Source organism: Ursus arctos, unplaced genomic scaffold, assembly GCF_023065955.2.
Source record: "Ursus arctos isolate Adak ecotype North America unplaced genomic scaffold, UrsArc2.0 scaffold_30, whole genome shotgun sequence".
Taxonomy (NCBI): domain Eukaryota; kingdom Metazoa; phylum Chordata; class Mammalia; order Carnivora; family Ursidae; genus Ursus; species Ursus arctos.
In genome coordinates, this window is record NW_026622986.1 from 15,005,403 (window position 1) to 15,024,142 (window position 18,740).

Consider the following 18,740-nt stretch of genomic DNA (forward strand, 5'->3'; position numbering starts at 1 on the left):
AAGTGTTTATCACAGCGTCTGGCACAAACCTGGCCGCGGGGGTGGGGCCTGCAGTTTTGTCTGGGAGGGAACCAAATAAAATGTGCCCACCCTTGGGTTACTTCCTCTGAATGACTCATAATTATGCCCTCATTGCTTTTGCTAATAATGTCGGTTTATTGTGGTCTTAAAAACAGCCAGTATATTGCTGAAGGTCACCATGCATGGAAGGTGGCGAGTCCCTCCCTTGCTCTCTGCAGCTCCAGCTCTGCCCACGAGGCACAGGGAAGTCTGGCCCTTTCCCCTATCACCAGTCTCCTCGCACTACAGGCAGCTGGCAATCCCTGCTCTAACCACACAAACCTGTCGGCTCCTTTCTGCCACAGGGACTTTGCACCTGCAATTCCTTCCATGTTGTAATTTTTGCTCTCCACAGAGTCTCCAGGACACAGGGCCACTCACAGCAGGTACTGGATAAATACTGATAAATGCATGAATTAGGCAGTAATGTTGATAATAATGAACAAAGGAGAATCTGATATTCCTTCCTAGGTGGTAGATATATGGGCTGACCCATAGGCTCAGATATGCCTTGGGCTCAGCTCTCATGACAGTACTGGTTGTTGAAGACACACAGCAACACGGCCCGCTACCAAACGGCACACTTAAATTCAATGCCACGTGTCAAATCCCACGGAGCTATTTCCTTCGAAGGGGTGAGGAGATGAGGGGTCACAGATATGCAAGGGATAAATCAGTAGATGATTAAGTGTGTTGAAAAGTGATGAACACCTGGGTCCTACCCCCCTAGAGATTCTGATTTAACTGGTCTACTGTGCAGCCTGGGCGTGGGGCATTCTTTCAACTTCTCAGATGATTCTGATATGCCACCAAGGCTAAGCATTATGCCTACGAAAAGGACTCTCGAATGGAGAGATGATGTCACCATGCCACGAGCTCTGTACACAGCCCTCTGCCCCGAACCCTCCCGCCAAGTCTCACAGACAAGCTCCAAAAAAGTTATGGTCCCATTAGCAGTGGGTATTAACTATCACGCTGGACATTGTTACTGGAATACTTAAGATTCTTAAAATCAAAATTTGGAAGATGGGAAAAGTAAAGCCCTGAGAGGTTACGTAACTTGTGCAGGGTCACTCAGTAATTAAGGGCAGAATCAGGGTGAAAATCGAGTGTTTTGAATCCAACCCAGTAATTTTTCAAGCACCCCAAGTGCTCCTCTAACAAGGTAGGGACATGTCTGTTTTATTCCCAGCCACAAGCCCAGTTTCTGGCACACAGTAGGCACCAAACACATATTGGCTGTATACATGAATTTCAATTGAACATTACTCAGAAGCCTACAGACATAGCAGAAGAACACAACTGTACGTAACATTCAAGTTATTGAACTGGTAACATGGCAGGTTGCATTCAAATTATTTCACTTGAAGAGGAGGTTTGCCTGGAGTTCCAGGTTATATGATCCCCCTTCCAGAAAGAGGGGCTCACCGGAGCCGGCTGGAGGGAATAGAGAGGGAATTTTCCATAGCACAGTGCCGGCACCCAGGCAATGATGAGTTAATCATGAAGGAATAAGCATGTGCCCAGATTCTCCTCCTATTTTCCTCTAGTCCCCCACCCTCCTGCCTGGTGTTCCGGCCACTGGCCCCAGGACACAGGATGCCCCTGTTCATCCCAGCAGTGTGGGAAGTGCCAAGCTGACGGCAAGATGTAGACCCACACCTCTCTCTAAATGCTTCAAATAAATTAGTCATTAGCAGCTCGTATCATTACACGTATTTTTGTTTAGAAATGATACCTACAGGGCGCCTGGGTGGCACAGTGGTTAAGCGTCTGCCTTCGGCTCAGGGCGTGATCCCGGCATTATGGGATCGAGCCCCACATCAGGCTCTTCCGCTATGAGCCTGCTTCTTCCTCTCCCACTCCCCCTGCTTGTGTTCCCTCTCTTGCTGGCTGTCTCTATCTCTGTCGAATAAACAAATAAAATCTTTAAAAAAAAAAAAAAAGAAATGATACCTACACGTCAATTAACTTAAAAACTCCTCTATCACAGTTTACAAACAATAAAATATATCCATTATAAGTGTGCACGTCAGTGAATTTTGACAAATGTATATATCAATGTAACCGCCGCTAAGAAGACAGACCACACTTTTTTTCATCACCCTAGAAAACGCATTCATGCTCCTTTGCAACCAATCTCCCCAAGCCCCGGCCCCAGCAAACCACCGATCTGTTTTCTGTCCCTAAAGATTAGTTCCTCTTATTCTCCACGGACATATACATGAAATGACACAATACGTAATCTTTTGGGTGCGGCTTCTTCCCTTCAGTATCTAGTTTTTGAGAGCCAGTGTACTGTCGAGTGTTTTCGTAGTCCCTTTATGCTAATGCAGCGTAGTACTGCATTGTGTGGCTAGATCAGCTGCATTGACTTATGGTGTACATACCAACATTTTGATGTGTGTGTATACATCGACTTGATTCTGATGCTCTTGCTTTAATTCACTTATTTCTGGCAGCAATTTTTGTAGTCTTTTTGATTCTATACACACACAATCAGGTCATTTGTGAGTAAAGCCAATTTTACTGCCCTACGGGTATGCCTTTTCTTTCTTTTTCAAGCCTTATTGCACTGGCGAGGATCTTCAGTACAATATTCAACAGAAGTGAGAGCAGCCTTCCTTGCTCTTGTTTCTGATTTTATGGGGAATGTGTGTAGTGTCTCACCATTAGCTATGTTTTCTGCAGGTTTTCAGACATCCTTTGTCAGGTTAAGGAAGTGTTCTACTAGAGTGCTCAATGTTTTTATCATCGGCACTGAATTTTGTCGTTTTCTGTATTTATTGAAATAAGATTTTTCCCCTTTATTCCATTTATAGGCTTAAATACATTGACTCTTTTTTTTTTCTCATATTAAAACAATCTTACATACCTGGAATAAAACCAGGACAATATATTACCCTTTTTATATATTGCTGGATTCAATTGCTAATATTTTAGTAAGGATTTGTTACATATATTTTCATGAGGGATACTGGTCTATGTTTTCTTTTCTTATAATACCTGACTGGTTTTGCTCTTAGGGTAATGCTGCATTCATAAAATCCGTTGGTAAGTGTCCTCTATTTCCTGAAGGAGTTTTTTTGTTTTGTTTTTTTTTTTTGTTTTTCCTTTCAATACCGTAAAGGTGTCATTCCATTGTTTCCAGACTTAACTTTTGTCTTTCAGGAGAAGTGGGTGTTAATTCTTATTTATATTTCCCTGTAAGTAAGGTGTCTTCCCCCCACCCCTAACCCCTGGTCTCTAGCTGCCTTTAAGACTTTTCTATTAATTCCCTGCTCCCCCCCCCCACCCCCCGGGAGTTTGTTCAACTTTTTTGGTCTGTGGATTTATAGCTTTCATCACATTTAGAAAAATTCCAGCCACAATTTCTTCTAATGTTTTTCTTTTCCCTGGATCACTTAATATTGTTCCACAAACCACTAAGTTTCGATTCATTTTCTTCAGTCTTTTTTCTTTATACTTCAGTTTGAACAGTTTCTATTGCTATGTTTTCAAATTACTATTTTGTTTTGACAGTAATAAATCTTCTATTAAGTCCATTCAGATATTGTATTTTTCAGCCCTTGAAAGTTACACTTAGATTTTTTTTAGTCTTTCCTTTTCTTGTCTCATTGTGTTCATGTTTTTCTTTAAATCCTTGAGCATAATTATTATAGCTGCTTTAAAGTCCTTGCTGCTGTTCTTGTCTCCCTGCCATTTAGTGGTTGCTTTCCATCAACCGATTTTTCTTAAGGTTATGGATCACATGTCTAGTAATTTTTGATTGAGTGCTGGGCAGACCGTTCTGGATTTTGTTTTCCTTTATAGATGGAGTTGCTCTCGCAGATGGTTCAGTTACTTGTGGCTTTTTGGTCTTTAGGGGCTTGGTTTTAAGCTTTGTTAGGGTGAATCTACGGTAGTCTTTACCCTGGGACTCGTTTAATCCCAAGACTGGAACATGGTTCTTCTCTGATCTCTATTGAATGCCCCAGGTGACCAGTGAAACCTCTTGACTCTTGCTTGTCAAAATATGAACATTACCCAGCCCTGTGTGAGCTCTGGGGACTTTTTAGTGTAGAGCCTCCCACTCTGTTTTTGCCTGGCTTGGTGGTCTTTCTCATGGTACATGCTTGGCTTATTATTCAACGACAGACCACAGATTTATATAGTCTTTTCTTTGCAGAGCTTCCTCTTATTTGGTATTCTACTCCACAAATTCTAGCTGCTTCAGGTCTCTAAAGTTTGATCTGTCTTCTCAGTTAGGCTGTCAGTGCTCTGCTCGGTCATGCCTTTCTACGTCATGATCTGAAAATGCCCCCAGGCAGAAAGTTGAGTCAAGTGTAGGTTTCACTTCCTTTGCTTCTATTCTTCCAAAGATTACAATCCTGTGTTGTCTGTTATCCAATGCCTGAAAATAGTCGTTTCATATATATTTTTGTATGTTTCAGTTTTCTAGTTGTCAACAGTGGGCAGGTAAGTACAGTTATAGTTACCCCTTCATTCTGGAAACATAAATTTATTGTAATTTATGAAAAGACTCAGAAATAATGTTCTTGGCCATTAAATATCAACATCCAGAGACTAGGAAGCTACCTAAAACTAATTCCACTCCACCTCAAAATGGACACGTACTGCACATACTAAATCCTGATTTCTTAGGTAAAACCTAAGACTATCAGTCTAGCAACAGTGTCATACGATAGGACTGATTTTCTGTCCAGCAGTGACACTGAACAGTAGCTGTACCATAGATCAGGAAGTTTCAGGATAATAGCCAGACCCCAGGATGACTCCTGACTACCTGGTTAAGTTGCCTGGGCTGTAGGGAACAATGTCTAAGATGCTGGTCACCACCACGTGTTATCTGGGAGATGACTCCCCATCTTAGCCTCTGTGTGAAGGTCTATCTAGAGCTTGGTGCATTGTATGGCACTAACCTAGTTCCATTAATTATTGCTGCTCAGTAGGGAAAAACAGATCTGCTCAGCATAGGCCAAACTCTAGCATGTTTTCCTCAGGGATACACAGTCCCATGATCCTTTTTTTTTGGACGTCCCAAGATAAATGAGACGCTGGCACATTTCTATGAGGCACTATCTGATTTAAAAAGACACCTTAAGATAACCGTATTGAATTATATCATTTCAAACACAAGGTTTCTGTGTACTGCTATGTTTCTTTCTTATGTTGGTATTTTACCTCCTTCCTCTCTTAGGAAAGCACAGTAAATTTGCAGTAGTCGTAAAAATGGAATGCTAAGTTCAGAATAACCCCACTTTTTTTTTTTTTTTTAATCTATCAGGAGGCAGAATAAGGAAATACAAACCACAGGTGGGGGGAAACTGGAAATTAGAGAAGCAGGATATATCTATTCTCTCTTTAGGCCAAATCTCATCTGGCCCTTGTAGAACTTGTACCACGTCTTCTGGAAGCTTCTCTCTCCCCTCAGCCCACAGAGAGGGAAAGAACTGCAATCACTTCAGTGGATATGGGACTGCTTTGGGAAAATCCAGGTACTGTGGCATTTTGGAAAAAAAGATGTAGCTCATCATTTAGGAAAAGTAAGCTTTTTCTAGATTATACCAGAAAAGGTAATGGATAAAGATAATCACCTTTTGAAGGAAACAACTGTCAGGTACAAGACCTTCACCTGTCCCTTGTCCATTGTTGCCGGCTAAGTGCTGACCCAACTATTACCTTGGGCACATGACAACACGGAAGTTCCATACGGCTCTTGCACCTAGTACAACTAAGTAGAGAACACACTCTATTAGCCACTGGGAATGGGGTGCATCATTTCAAGTCAGGGTTTTGATGTCATCAAGTGTGTCTTTCACGCTTACAGGGTGGTGGGTACCCCATCTGTTTCTGCTCCACCCTTGACAGCTGAGATCTCAATATTTCTAAGAGGCATCTCAAAGGACTGAGCATTCATAAGACCCACAAGCAATAGTTCTTACCCTAGAACATTCTAGAATCACCAGTGCCTGGCCTCTGGTTCACATCAGTGAAGTCAGACTCTGGCGATGGTACTTGGGTACCTATATTTTTGTCAAAGGCCTCAGGTGATTCTAATAGGTAGCCAGGATTGAGAACCACTCTCTTAGACCAATAATTCGTGTGAAATAGGAGAGCAGGGAATTACATGAAGACAGTTTCAGTGGTCTTCTTCAGCTTCTGTTTAGGCTCCTTTTGCCTCCCTTGACATTCTTTTTGCCCTATTTAAACTACCCATCCCACTGTGTCCTCAACAAATTTCTATTCCTGAGAATAATCCATCAATTCTGAAAATAAAATGCTCAAATAGGATATGCTCTACAGTCTAGGATTTCTCAGTGATTTAATTATCTAATTACCGAAGCCGGCTGCCAAGCACAGAAGATTTCATTCAGTTTCACTATTTTATAACACAGTTCAAAGAACATTTGAATTTCTAATTCAAGTTTTGTTCTTTGGGGACTCTTCTACGGAGTTCCACGTATCTCTAATGATAGTTCCATTATTGGACTTAGAATCACTTTGGGGTTGCACCTCTTTTTCGGTGTATAACACATATGCAGAAGGAGAATTGGTGCCGAGATGGCTTAATTATTCTAAACTGTTTTTGTCTTAAATAGACAGACTCCCCTGACTGAAAAGACAGAGGCTTGCCAGGCAGGAAAGCTGACGGGGGCACAGGAAATACAAAGACTTAGGTAGAAACAACAGCCATGGTTTGGGAAACAAAGTGTTTAAGCTTTACCTCCCTAGGCCTCTGCTCTTTAGAACTGCACGAACTTCAAAGCCCACGAGCACGTCGGCTCTGCTCTTTATACTCCCAGAGCCAGAGAGGCCGAGCAATCCTGGGGCAGTAAAGGAAGCTGTGTGGTTAAGGTAGCATTCCCAGACCTTGACCGAAGAGTCGCACTGTTTGAACAGCGATGATTCCGAAACCGAGCCACTGCCGTTCAAGGTTCGCCCAAAGTGGCGGGTTGTGGGGACCCCCACCCCTTGCCCGCCAGAAAACCAAACAAGGCCAGGGTGATGCTACGGCCACATATCGGATGTGCCAAACTTCAGAGGAAGCCTGGTACTTATGCTAAAGCAATTCCATCTCCTCCCCCCATACCAACACCTGCTCACTTTGGAAAGCACACCCGAGATTTAGGAGTTCTTTTTCTTGCGAGGGTCCAGGGAGGAGCAATAATCTCCAAACGGCCAGCAGGTGGCACTAATGGGCAGGAGCGGCGTGAGAACGGGCTTACCCTCCAAAAATCCCAGGGAAGAAGGTGGGACCTGGCAGACCCATTCCGGGGTCCACATTTGTCGTTTGACCTGCAGGGTACTAAATCATTGGTTTTTAATTACTTTCCAACATTTTTTAGAATGCATACAAAAATTTCATGTAAAACCTCTGTTTCCAGAAAAACCCTGGGCTCTAATTCTGTCGGGCGGCAAACTGGCTGGAGCCGAGCGGCGACTGTCCTTAAGAAGGGCCAACTTGCCACTGTCCCCCCTTCACTTGTTAAGTTACTGCCTGGACACTGTGGCCATTGGACTTTGTCACCCGGGCACAGACCCTCAGCCCGACCTGTAGGCTTCCCTTCCCTGCAGAGTGTCTTTGGAACTGCAGAGCGAGAAATAAATGTGAGGGATGCAGAATGTCACAGATGACGGGATTCAGAAGAGCGCTGAAATGGCTTTGCGTGGGATGTTTAAAGTCGCTGGGACGTGGCCTGGGAGACAGGAGCCTTTGGGGACCTGAGCCCTGAGCAGTGTAGTCTGTTCTGATGGCTCTTACAATCCGTGGTTGGGGCCCAGGGCAGCGCCCTCAAACTGCTGCCTTTCTGTTTGTTCTCTGGTCTGTAGAGGGCAAGAGGAAATCACCATCTTAGCTTTAATTAGGTGGTGAAAAATGTAGGGCTCAGGCCATGAGTGAGCAAAGGGAGAGCAAAGCTGTGGCAGGAAGCCCTTTCTCCGCTGCGCCTCTCTTAGCAGCTGCGCTGAGGGAGCTGAGGCGGCCACGCTGGTTAGACGCTGAGCTTCCTGAAGTCAGAGAAGATGCCCAGGTGCAGCCTAAGCCCCACACTACATCCTCGATGGTCAACCTGCCACGAAGGTGGGGGGCACGAGGCTGATGCGGGACACATCTCATAAAGCGATCTCATAAAGAAATGCACAGCCCCAGCTCCTTCTACCCAGAACCATGCAATACACTTTTCTGCTTCATCAGACTGATGGGACGGATGCACCAAGACTGGTGACACAAAGGGTCATTTTCCTGCCCTTTCTATTCCCACGCAGTTCATATATTCCTGAACAATGGAAAAAGGTAAGGAAAATAGTACGGAACACACACTCCAAATAAAATGCAGATTGTGTTTCTCAACAAATCTTCCACGATGGCTTCTTTTCCTTATGAATTCATCTTCTAGTCTAAACTCATATTTCTGAATACACCATAGTTCCTTGCAAAAACAACGTAGCTGCCGGTCTCACCTTTGCGCGTACGCACCGAGGAGGAGCAAGGGGCCGAAACACTGTAAGCAGGAAGTCCTAACCGGCTATTAGAACACTCCACAGGCTCCTCTCTTTCTAGTTTAATGTTTTTTTTCATGTGTAAAAGCATGCCTAGCGTCAAGAAGTGGTTACAGATGGACTCGAGTTGAGGTGGAAGGCTCTAGACCAATGCTACATGTGTGAGAGAGGAAACCATGCCTTCGTGGGGCTCCTCTGTAGGCCTTCAGTTTGCCCTTAGGAACAAAGCGTAGAGAGAGTCCCTGGAAGGTGCTGAGAGGCTAGGGATGTCAGAGGAGGTGAATAGGGAGGAGAAAGCCGACTCTGGGGAACTAAGACAGAGGACATCGTCCACATGGAACTCAGTGGGTACCTGGAGCTGTCGCATCTGCTGGAGCTGGAGCCTGAGTTCGGCCACACTCCGCCTCATGTCGAGCAGGCTCGCGTGCATAGCCGAGGTGCAGGCGGGCAGGGGCTGGCTGGGCGGCCCCGAGGACTCCAGGGCGCCGAGGGTCTTGCCTCCAGCAACATGGAGCGCTCCTAGGAGAAAAGAGTAGCCAAGAACCTCAGTGTCCCAGAAAGTCTAAGCTCCGAGTCCCATCCCAATACAGATTACTGGTAACTCCTCCAGTACGAAAAAAATTTTTTTAATTATGTTGGTCCTCTAAATGGCAAAAATATAAAAGAAAAAAAGAAATGGGTTTAAATTATGGACATTCACGCAAGGTCATAGTATGCAGTCTGTAAATGTCACGTTGTAGGAGGCAGATCACAGAGCAGTACGTACAGCATGATGCCGCATTGAGGAAGCCAGCTTCTGTCTGTCTGTCTATCTTCTTTAACTATACAAGTTTGCACAGAGAAAAGATCAGATGTGTATATAACAAAGTGTTATTCTTTCTAGCTGGTTGTATTCCATGAGTTACCGTAAAAAAAAAAAAAAAATATATATATATATATATATATATGTAATGGAGCCCATTACAGGGCTTGAACTCATGACCATGAGATCGAGACCTGAACTGAGATCAAGAGTTGGTCGCCCCACTGACTGAGCCACTCAAGCGTCCCGAGTTTTATATATGTTTATATTACTGCTTTTTGCATTTTTTTTAAAGATTTTATTTATTTATTAGACAGAGATAGAGACAGCCAGCGAGAGAGGGAACACAAGCAGGGGGAGTGGGAGAGGAAGAAGCAGGCTCATAGCGGAGGAGCCTGACGTGGGGCTCGATCCCAGAACGCCAGGATCACGCCCTGAGACGAAGGCAGACGCTTAACCGCTGTGCCACCCAGGCGCCCCTGCTTTTTGCATTTTTAAATCTACACAGTGAGTATCTGTAATTTTACAATAGAAAAATAATTTTTTAAATTCTGGGACCTACCCCAGGGTGCTCACACGACTACTTCCCGCAGGCGGATGTATGCCGAGAACGTGCACTTCGTTCTGGGCACAGACAGTCACCAAGGGGAAAGGAGTCAGAACGGGGCACTCTCATGAATCCCTTCGGGTTTTCAGACCAAAACAAGCAGGACTTCTGCTCACATCTCCTTTAGTGAGAGAATCAGGCATGGTTCAAAAATTCTCTAGGGGAAGAATCAAAAAACACAGCAGAAAGAAACTCTCCCTAACCAGTCTTCTAGCTGCCATAGACTTGTGCTCCTTGGGTCCAACTTCATGGATTTCGTAAGTCCATCTGGGAAGGGCCTGATTTGACCAAGTTCACGTCAGAAAAGGCCTCCAGAAGGATCCCAAGTAGCACTTACAGGATCAGCAAGGTATAGGAATCAAAAGGAAGTGCCATTGTCTTTATAGGACAATGGAGTTCTCTGGAAGAGGCCTCCAGGGTACTCTGAATTTACATTACACACACACACACACACACACACACACACGCACACACACCCTCTTCTGGTTCGCTCTCTTATCTGTAAAGGACAAAGTGGAAGGCTGGCAAGAGGGTGGGCAGGCTTCCAGGACCGAGCCCTGCTGCTGCTTTGCATACTCTGAACCGGAGACACACAGTGGCCTCTCTTTCCATCCGGGCTCGGCACCCAGGGGAATCGTGCCCTGCACACAGGCCGGCCAGCCTCAGTGGAGCTGCCGCCAGGGGCTAGATGGCATGCCCGTGACCCAGGCAGTGCTCACAGCTGTCCTCTTGCTGGCTCCCAGCAACGTCGATGAGAACTGATGGTACACCAAGTTCCTCACCCCCCGAGAACCAGCTTCCCAGCGCTCTCACGGCCCCCTTGGGGAAGTCAGGAGAACAGGACCGAAAGCATTTTAAGGATTTCCAAAGAGAACCCAGGAGGGCAAAGAGCTGTTGGTTATTCGTAGGAGCTAACTGCCCACTCCTCTCACCACGGGGCACGGCTCTGACCGTTTGGCTGTTTCCCCTCAAATCGAAATCACCCCCAGAAGAGCAAGATTTGCCATCTCTGCAATGGTCCCAAAGAATATTCTCCAACTGTGAAAGTCTTCGGTAAGAGAACACCCAGTAACATTTCCAGGACCAGCAGTGTGTCCAAATTAACAAGCGCCTTCGAGATCAAGTATTCTGAGGGCGATCACAATGAACTGGAAGTTTTCCTTTTAGAATCAGTCAGGCCACTTTAGCGTCACTCCATACCCACAGGCAGAGACACACGCGGACATGCACACTAACACACATGCACGCACGCACGCACTGACACACACAACATCAGGTGACCACAAACGATACCACTGAGGTGTTTCTCCAATGAAAATGACAAAGGGCTCGCTGGCTACCTCCCATTGGGTATTAAGAACTGTTCTGCGACTCTTCAGCCAAAGGAAGGCACAGTCCTTCTACATCCCCTCTTCTTAGCACTTTGAGGGCAGCAGAACACGTCGCCGACGTCCTGCGCGGAGGGGAGGCCTGAGTCCACACACCATCCGTTATAGCTGATTGCTGATCACCGGTTTTTCAAAGTGTCTTTTGCCACCAAATTTCTTTATGGAATCTACACTCATTTGTCGAATTTCTTCACCATCTAACCTACTACATGGAGCTCCTAACTCCATCATTCCTTGGCTGGCTCTTTATAAGACGGCCAGCGGTCAGTTGTCACCCCAACAGGTGCTGGGCTGACATGACATCATCTCCTTGGTGTGACGCCGGGCTTTGTCCCTCATTCCCTTCTTTCTCAATTTTAAACTCTCCTATTCTCTTTCTTTTTACCTCTCTGCTGCTCCATCTTGGACACTTGTCTTTTCTCATTTCATCCTCAGCCCATCCTTTAAATCCTGGTGTGTTTTCCTGGGCAGCTTCTCCTCTCACCGGACACATTTTCTAGGGAGGTCACTTCTACTACGACCACCTGCAAACGTCTCCCACATCGTGGTCTCCAGCATCCAGGTCTCCTCAGATGCACAAACCAAGACCTTGACATTGATCCAGGGCTCCTCTACAAGCAGGTCAAAGTCATTATTTCTCTTCCTCTTCCCTAACCCTCTTTCTGTCTCTGGAGGCCTAATTTTAGCCAGTGGCACTCTTATCCACTCAATTATTTAAATGAGAATCCTGGAAACTATTATTCTCAGTTTCCATTTCTTAGTTGTGTGACCTTGGGTGGGTAACGTGACCTCTTTCTCAGTTTCCTTATCTGTAAAGTGGGTCAATGGGCTATTGTGTAGGCCAATGGAACTAACACCTGTACACTGCTCATCCCAGTGGCGCACAGAGAACCTGGCCAGTGCAGGTAACTGTGATTAGGATTTCCCTGAGCAGAGGGGGCCGGAGGAGCCTCCGCCAGCCTCCCCTCCTCGCCTGGGAGTGTCAGCAAGTGGAAAAGCTGAGGCTGGCAGCACGGGGCTGAGGTCTAGAGGCAGGGGTCCTGAAATCTAAGGATGGAGCTGAATTCGGTGGGTGGGAACCCTGAGCGTGAAATGAGTTGAGAAGCGCAGGACCTGGGATGTGCTCTCCACACCCACACGGGAGGCGCTCGCGTTCTGCTCCCAGCATGCCCAGACTAGTCTGCACAACCTCACTCCTTTCTGTGCAGGTCGCCCTTCCCCCTTCCTCCTCCCAGATCTGCCTTAGGTCAAGTACATTGTAAGATGAATCTTATTAATGCAAATTTGATGTGAATTTAATGATCGTGTCATGAGAGAAAGAACACAGGCTCGGGAACTGGCGGGACTGGCCGAGACGCCTACTAGCTGCGTGGCTCACATCTTCCTTACAGGATTATGTGTGCGAAATGACTTACTATACAATGTAAGACACATGGCATGTCTTCGAAGTGGGAGGTTTCTTTTGTTCTCTTATATCCACCATAAACCCAATATTCCTGAAGTAACAGGAAATCTGGTTTCCCCTTTTTTATTTACCCTTGGCCAAAAGAGCTCCTGGATTTCTCTGTAATTCCGGGGGCTTGTCTACAGGAGGGAGATATCACTTTCAGTCTTGTAGCTTACTTCCTAGGATTCTGGAAGAATTAATACATTTTGCGCACCGTAGAGGGCTGCTATGGCAACGAAAGCCCCGCGGACCATGTCTAGCCGTGACACACGAGAACAAGAGAGACCAAACTCAGCAGGGACGCGGGGAACGATGCACGTGCAGTTGCCGGTGGCATCACGAGCCGGCTCGGCCCTTGCGGAGGAGAAAACCGGCAGCATGTTGCCCATGCCACTCAAGTTCATCCCTCTGGACTTAGTGATTCCACTCTGGGAACTACATCCCAAGGATATCGCACCTGCTCCTTTCCCCTTGCACCAAAAGAGACAATTACAGAATTTTTCACAACAAAGAAATAAAACAGCCTACGTATCTTTAAAGAGACCAGGCACCTTAACACAAAAGAATGAGGTAAAATGACAGGTGGGGGGTGGACCATGTGGGTGTGTGTCGTATATGCGGACATGTGTTTAGTCTTCTCACCTGGAACATAGGAATAACAACTGTATCCATCTAGGGAAGATGCATCAGGAGTTAATGAGTTCCGGCATGAAAAGCACCCAGAACAGTGCCCGGCATGCAGGAGACGCTCATGAAATGGTTCCTGCGGTGATGATGATGATGTCACCCAAAGTGAAAAGGAATAAAAGGAGAATGTAAAAGAGCGTGTGCATCTCGGTTAGAACTATGGTATCGAGTCCTTAGCATTCCTAGAACAGAATCCAGAGGCACGAAAGGTTGTAGTGTCTACCGGGCACCCTTTTCTCGCGAGCTTCGTTGATGCGTAAATGACATAGAACACTGTGTAACTTTAAGATGTACAATGTGTTGATTTGATGATATATTACAATAAGATTACTACCATAGTGTTAGCTAACACACCCATCGTATGTGCCATAATTGCCATTTCCTTTTTGTGGTGAGAACATTTAAGATCTACTCTCTTGGCAACTTCCAAGTATATAGTTGAGAAGTGTTCTCTATAATCAGAATGCTGTGCTAATATCAGATCCCCCAGAACTTGTGCATTTTCTAATTGGAAGTTGACACTTTTGACCAACACCTCCCTATTTCCCCCACCCTGCAGCCCCTGCTGACCACCTTTCCACTCTCTGTTCCTACGAGTTCAATAAATTCCTTTTACCCCCTTACGTTCATAACAGATGAGAAAGTAAATACGTGAATAAACATCTCCCAAACAAACTGGCAACTGGTCTGAAGCCAAGTTTAGCAATTTCCGCGAAATAATTTTCTGGCTGCAGCCAAGGTCACTGATTGATTTCTAAGTAAATCAACAAATCCCATGAGGATTGGAAGCGCTGGACGCCCAGCCCTCCAGCTTCACAGCCGAACTGCCTGAGCTTAGCTAGGGCGGAACCAGGTCTAACAGAGGTCTCAGCGGCAGCCCCAAGATCTGTCCATTCTACCATGCTGTGTAACACGCTGTGGCTTCCCCAAATTAGGGGTTTCACCCAACTGGCCGCATGCTTCCTGTGTAATTCAGTAGCTGAACATGTCCCTGGTAATGACTTCTATTTCTAATCCAGCACAAGGGAAGAGCTCATATTCTTGACAGGAAGCCTGCCTTGAGCCTGCCGTGTAAGATGGACATCAAATATACTTGGATATTGGTGAACTCCACTGGGAATATAATTGGGGCTGCTTCTGGGGGGGAATGCTGGCATTTAAAAAGCTGGCCCTGGTCTGAGCATACTTCCCACCTTGACCCCTGGCTCCCTTCTGGTTTATTCCCATTCTTTAGCTGGGCTGAGGTCCTTCCTCACTATAGAACCTTCCAATAGCTTCACTTTGCACTTAGAATAATATCTAAATTCCTTAGACCTCCCCTCCCACACACACCCTGTGACTCTTCCCCTCCCCCTTCACTCACCTAAGTAGTCCCGTTCATCCTTCGGGGCTCACCTGGGTCACTTTCTCGGGGCAATGTCTCGGTCTAGGCTAGATCTGTTGGTTGAACATTCACCCTGCACTCCTTCTTACCACATATAATTACTTGTTCTGTATGTGTTTTCCCCACAGGCTTAGGAATTCTAGGGAGGCAGCCCTATCTGAATGACGCCCCTGGCCTTGTCCAGCGCCAGGCACATATATATTTGTTGGACGCAGGGCCACATATGCGAATAAACGAAAGAAGAGTGAATGAATGAATAAAGACTGAATGGAGAGGGCCAAAGGGCTTAGGCCACACCCTCGCCCCCTCCAAATTAATTAATGACTAATCTGGAATTTCAGCATTAAGCACGGAAGGTGTGGTGGTGTTGCGGGGGGGAGGGCAGGGGCCTTATCCAGAAAGCCTCTGAAATCACACCAACTCGGCGACTTCGAGCACGTTAAATGCCCCGAAACCGGCCAAAGCGAATCAAAGGCAGCCCGCGGAGGCTCCGAAGAACACTTACCTGCACCATCGGTGTGGCTCTTATTGGCTGTGGTTTTCATCATTTTCTCGCTGAACAAAAGAAAAAGAGAGTCAGCTAGACACTTTCCAAAATGCCTTTTTTTTTTTTGCCCCTTTCATTCACTATTCTAAGCAATTAGCAGCAGCTAGTGATGGTATCAAGCAATGAGGGTATTTTAGCATCAGCGTCACTATTGGCCGGGATGGAAGAGGCTTCCCAGGTGTGTATCTGCCACTGCGGGTGGAAAGGTAGCCGAGCAGCGCTCATGCCTCTCAGATGGGGCGGACGTGGAGACGTGTGGATGGCGCTCACAGGCACGGCGCAGCGGTCCGTGAAGCCACATGCACTGGGAAGCCCATTTACCCTTCTTGGGCCAAAGTGTTATCTTCGACCAAGAATTACCAGAAGGAAAAACAAACAAACAAACCATGATTCATAGAGATGGGAATATTTTCAGCCTTGAAATGATTACAAGAAAAACGGATTTGAATGAATGGATTGTCGTAATGATTAAAGAGAAACAGATTGAATTATTTTTCATTGGTTTGCGTTCTTCTTTTTACCTAGACGCATCTTTGCTATTACTTGTAATGGGCCCTTTAAAAAGCGCAGACTGAACAAGGCCAGTTAAACTGGCAATCTGTTTCTCCATGGCTTGCATCCTCTCTCTGTAAGACAAGAGAATTGTTTGTTAAAGCTATATTGACTTTCAGACTGGTTTGTCTAGGTGAATGATCACCTGAGGGTTATAAAATGTGCCACCGAAGTAAGCTGTCAAAGTTCACCGCATCCTGGCTCAGGGAACGTGAACAGCCTACAAATCCCTGCTGGGTTCAAGATTCGATGATCAGAGTTTAATATTAACCCAATGATCTCACTGAAAAAAAAAAAAAAAAAAAAAAAAACACCAGACAGAAGGAGCGAGCATCAGCCTCCTGGAAAATGGAAAAGGGCCTCCTTCTGAAAGGACTCCCGTTTGCCCGGAGTGTTTTTGTGACTTTCTGCCCTTGTTGTCACAATTTTGTCCCAGGCCGGTGTGGCCCGGTGACACAGACTTCCAAGCTGTCCTCGTCAGCGGGAAGGCTGCCTGCCGCCTGGTTTCGGTGTCAATAATGGAGATGCCTGCCGAGTGTGGAGTCATGCAAATGGATGTTCTGAAGGAAAAATAGGATTGGAATCACTGTCTGACTTGGGCGAAGGGGATACTCAATCTGATGTCGTAGGAACCTTAACCTGGGGGCTTTCACAGGAGCCAGGAGGAAGACGGATATCCCTGACAACCTGACCATCTCCAGACACGAGTGAAAACTTCCCCGAATTAGGTACCGTGCACAGCTACTGCGTGTCTCTGTTCAGGGCTCGCTGAGGCTACAGCACAATTAGTTTGGCGTCTGAAATAGGCTCACATTTCCATGCCCCGGACAATGGCAGTTTCGCAGGACTATGACTGTTATTTTTACCACGTGATAAAAACACCATCACAACAAAGTGACCTCTGCTGACTCAGGATGAGTGGGCAGCACGGACGTCACTGCATGTGATTTCAATTACGCTTACGTGGTGGTTTAAAACAAGACAAGGGAGAGCGCGGAGAACAGTGTGAACAGCGGGGGTACCTCACCGGCCAACGTATCCCCTCAGCAGGTGTCACGGAGAAGGGACCCCACTCTTCACCGCAGGCCTCCACCCCACCGGTCCCTGGTAATGTTAGCCATGGTGATTCCTGTCCTACAGACAGTATATTCAGACATCGTGGCTTTTACACACAAGCCAACTTCTTTATCTGGTACCCAATGGAAAAAATCATGGTGGTCTGTTCTTTCACTAGAAAAAAAACACCTGGTGAAGTTAGACTAATTGAGAGGTGATGTATCCGTATCTCAAACTTCTCAAGGGTAATTCCGTCGCACACAAACTTTTGGCCTCACGTTTTGCTTTGGGAGTATAACCCTCAGTGCCATATGAACACTGAGCTTAATTGTACAATTATGAGTTTCTGACTTCACAATTCCATGCGTTTTCTTTAGTTTTAAATGGATGGTTCTGACATGATCCTGAGTTTCCTGGATGTAAGTCATGCAGTTTGAATAGTTACTGGTTGTGAACACAGTAAGGAAAAAAACACCCAGCTGAAGCGCTAATAGTATGATCTCTTTGATCTACTGGTGTGGGGAGAAGAAATCAAGTGGAAATTCCATGGAGTGACCTTCCAGTTGTTTCCAGGCAGAGTAGTGAAGGCTAAACTTCTGAGCTGCAGAGCGATTTTGAGTCTTACCTGTGCTTTTGGTCTCCTCTCTGCCATAAGACAGTGCATGTGCCAAACAGAGAACTTAGTAAGAAATTCCAATCAAGAAATAAGGTTAGTAAACATCCAACGGAAATCCCAAATTTATCAGACCCAAGTGGCAAAGAAAAGATGGTGGCGGTTGATCATGCTGCTTGCCATGTGGAAGACACAGACGTAGACAAATGGGCTCTTGGGAAATGAATGATGCCCAGCAGATGTGCTGAGCACCAGAAGAAAGTTGTCCAGGGCCCCCATTCTTCCCATGGTAATGCTGGAGTCAAGCCCATGACCCTGAGTGGAGGGGCATTCAGAGCTCCTTGAGATGGTACTAGTACACTGCCCTTATTCAATCCTAGCAAATGCTGAGGATTCCTCCATTCCTTCCTTTCCTCCCTCCCTCCCTTCCTTCCTTCCTTCCTCCCTCCTTCCCTCTCTTAAGTGGCATGACATTTTTAGAGTCTAGGCAACTTTGGTTAGGAAACGGCTTAAAGGAGTCTGTGAAGCTAGAGTGTGGGACAGGAAGGCACAGTGACAACCTAACCAGACAAAGACGACAGCCATGTTGAGAACTAGGTAAGTCTACGACTACAGAGAAGAAATGAGAATCCAACAGGAGGAAACGGCAGAACGGATTCCAACACTGGCTCTAGGTGCAATCCTGATCAGGGCTCCATTAGTGCTTTTTCTGATCTCTCTCTGGTCAACAGCTCTCATTACCCGGTTTAACAAAGGAGGGCAGCAACATTAAAAACCAAGCAAAGCACGTAATCATTCCAGGATCAGAACACTGCTCTTCAATGGACTCATCACCATGGATCCTCTCCACACGGGCGTCCATAAGGCTTCGCACATGCCTTTGGCTTTTTCCTCGGCTCGGTGGGTACTTGGCTTCTCACTGGGTTTCCCCGGACAACAGTTTTAGGATGCAGAGAAAGACAACACCCAAATCTCACTCTACTCTTCCTTCCTCATCAGACATGATGTTGACATAATCACTGCCTGGGTTAAGAATCTGGATGCTCTGGAGGAAAGCCCTACACTCAGTCCTACACACACATACTTGGTTCTCCC

The 18,740-nt window shown here is 46.1% G+C and overlaps 1 protein-coding gene across 23 annotated transcripts in view; it reads right to left on the reverse strand.

The window, feature by feature from the left end:
• KIAA1217 (KIAA1217 ortholog) overlaps positions 1–18,740 on the reverse strand; it is a 455,000-nt gene that overhangs the window by 31,032 nt on the left and 405,228 nt on the right. For 12 of the 23 annotated variants that reach the window (XM_048219301.2, XM_048219294.2, XM_048219292.2 and 9 more), the window contains 3 exons: positions 15,946–16,050; positions 15,383–15,432; positions 8,915–9,081 (listed from right to left, as the gene is read on the reverse strand). In XM_048219301.2, coding sequence (XP_048075258.1) covers positions 8,915–9,081; positions 15,383–15,432; positions 15,946–16,050 — 322 coding nt within the window. The remainder of the gene's footprint in view (positions 1–8,914; positions 9,082–15,382; positions 15,433–15,945; positions 16,051–18,740) is intronic. The other 11 variants (XM_048219298.2, XM_057304658.1, XM_048219300.2 and 8 more) reach the window with 1 other exon arrangement.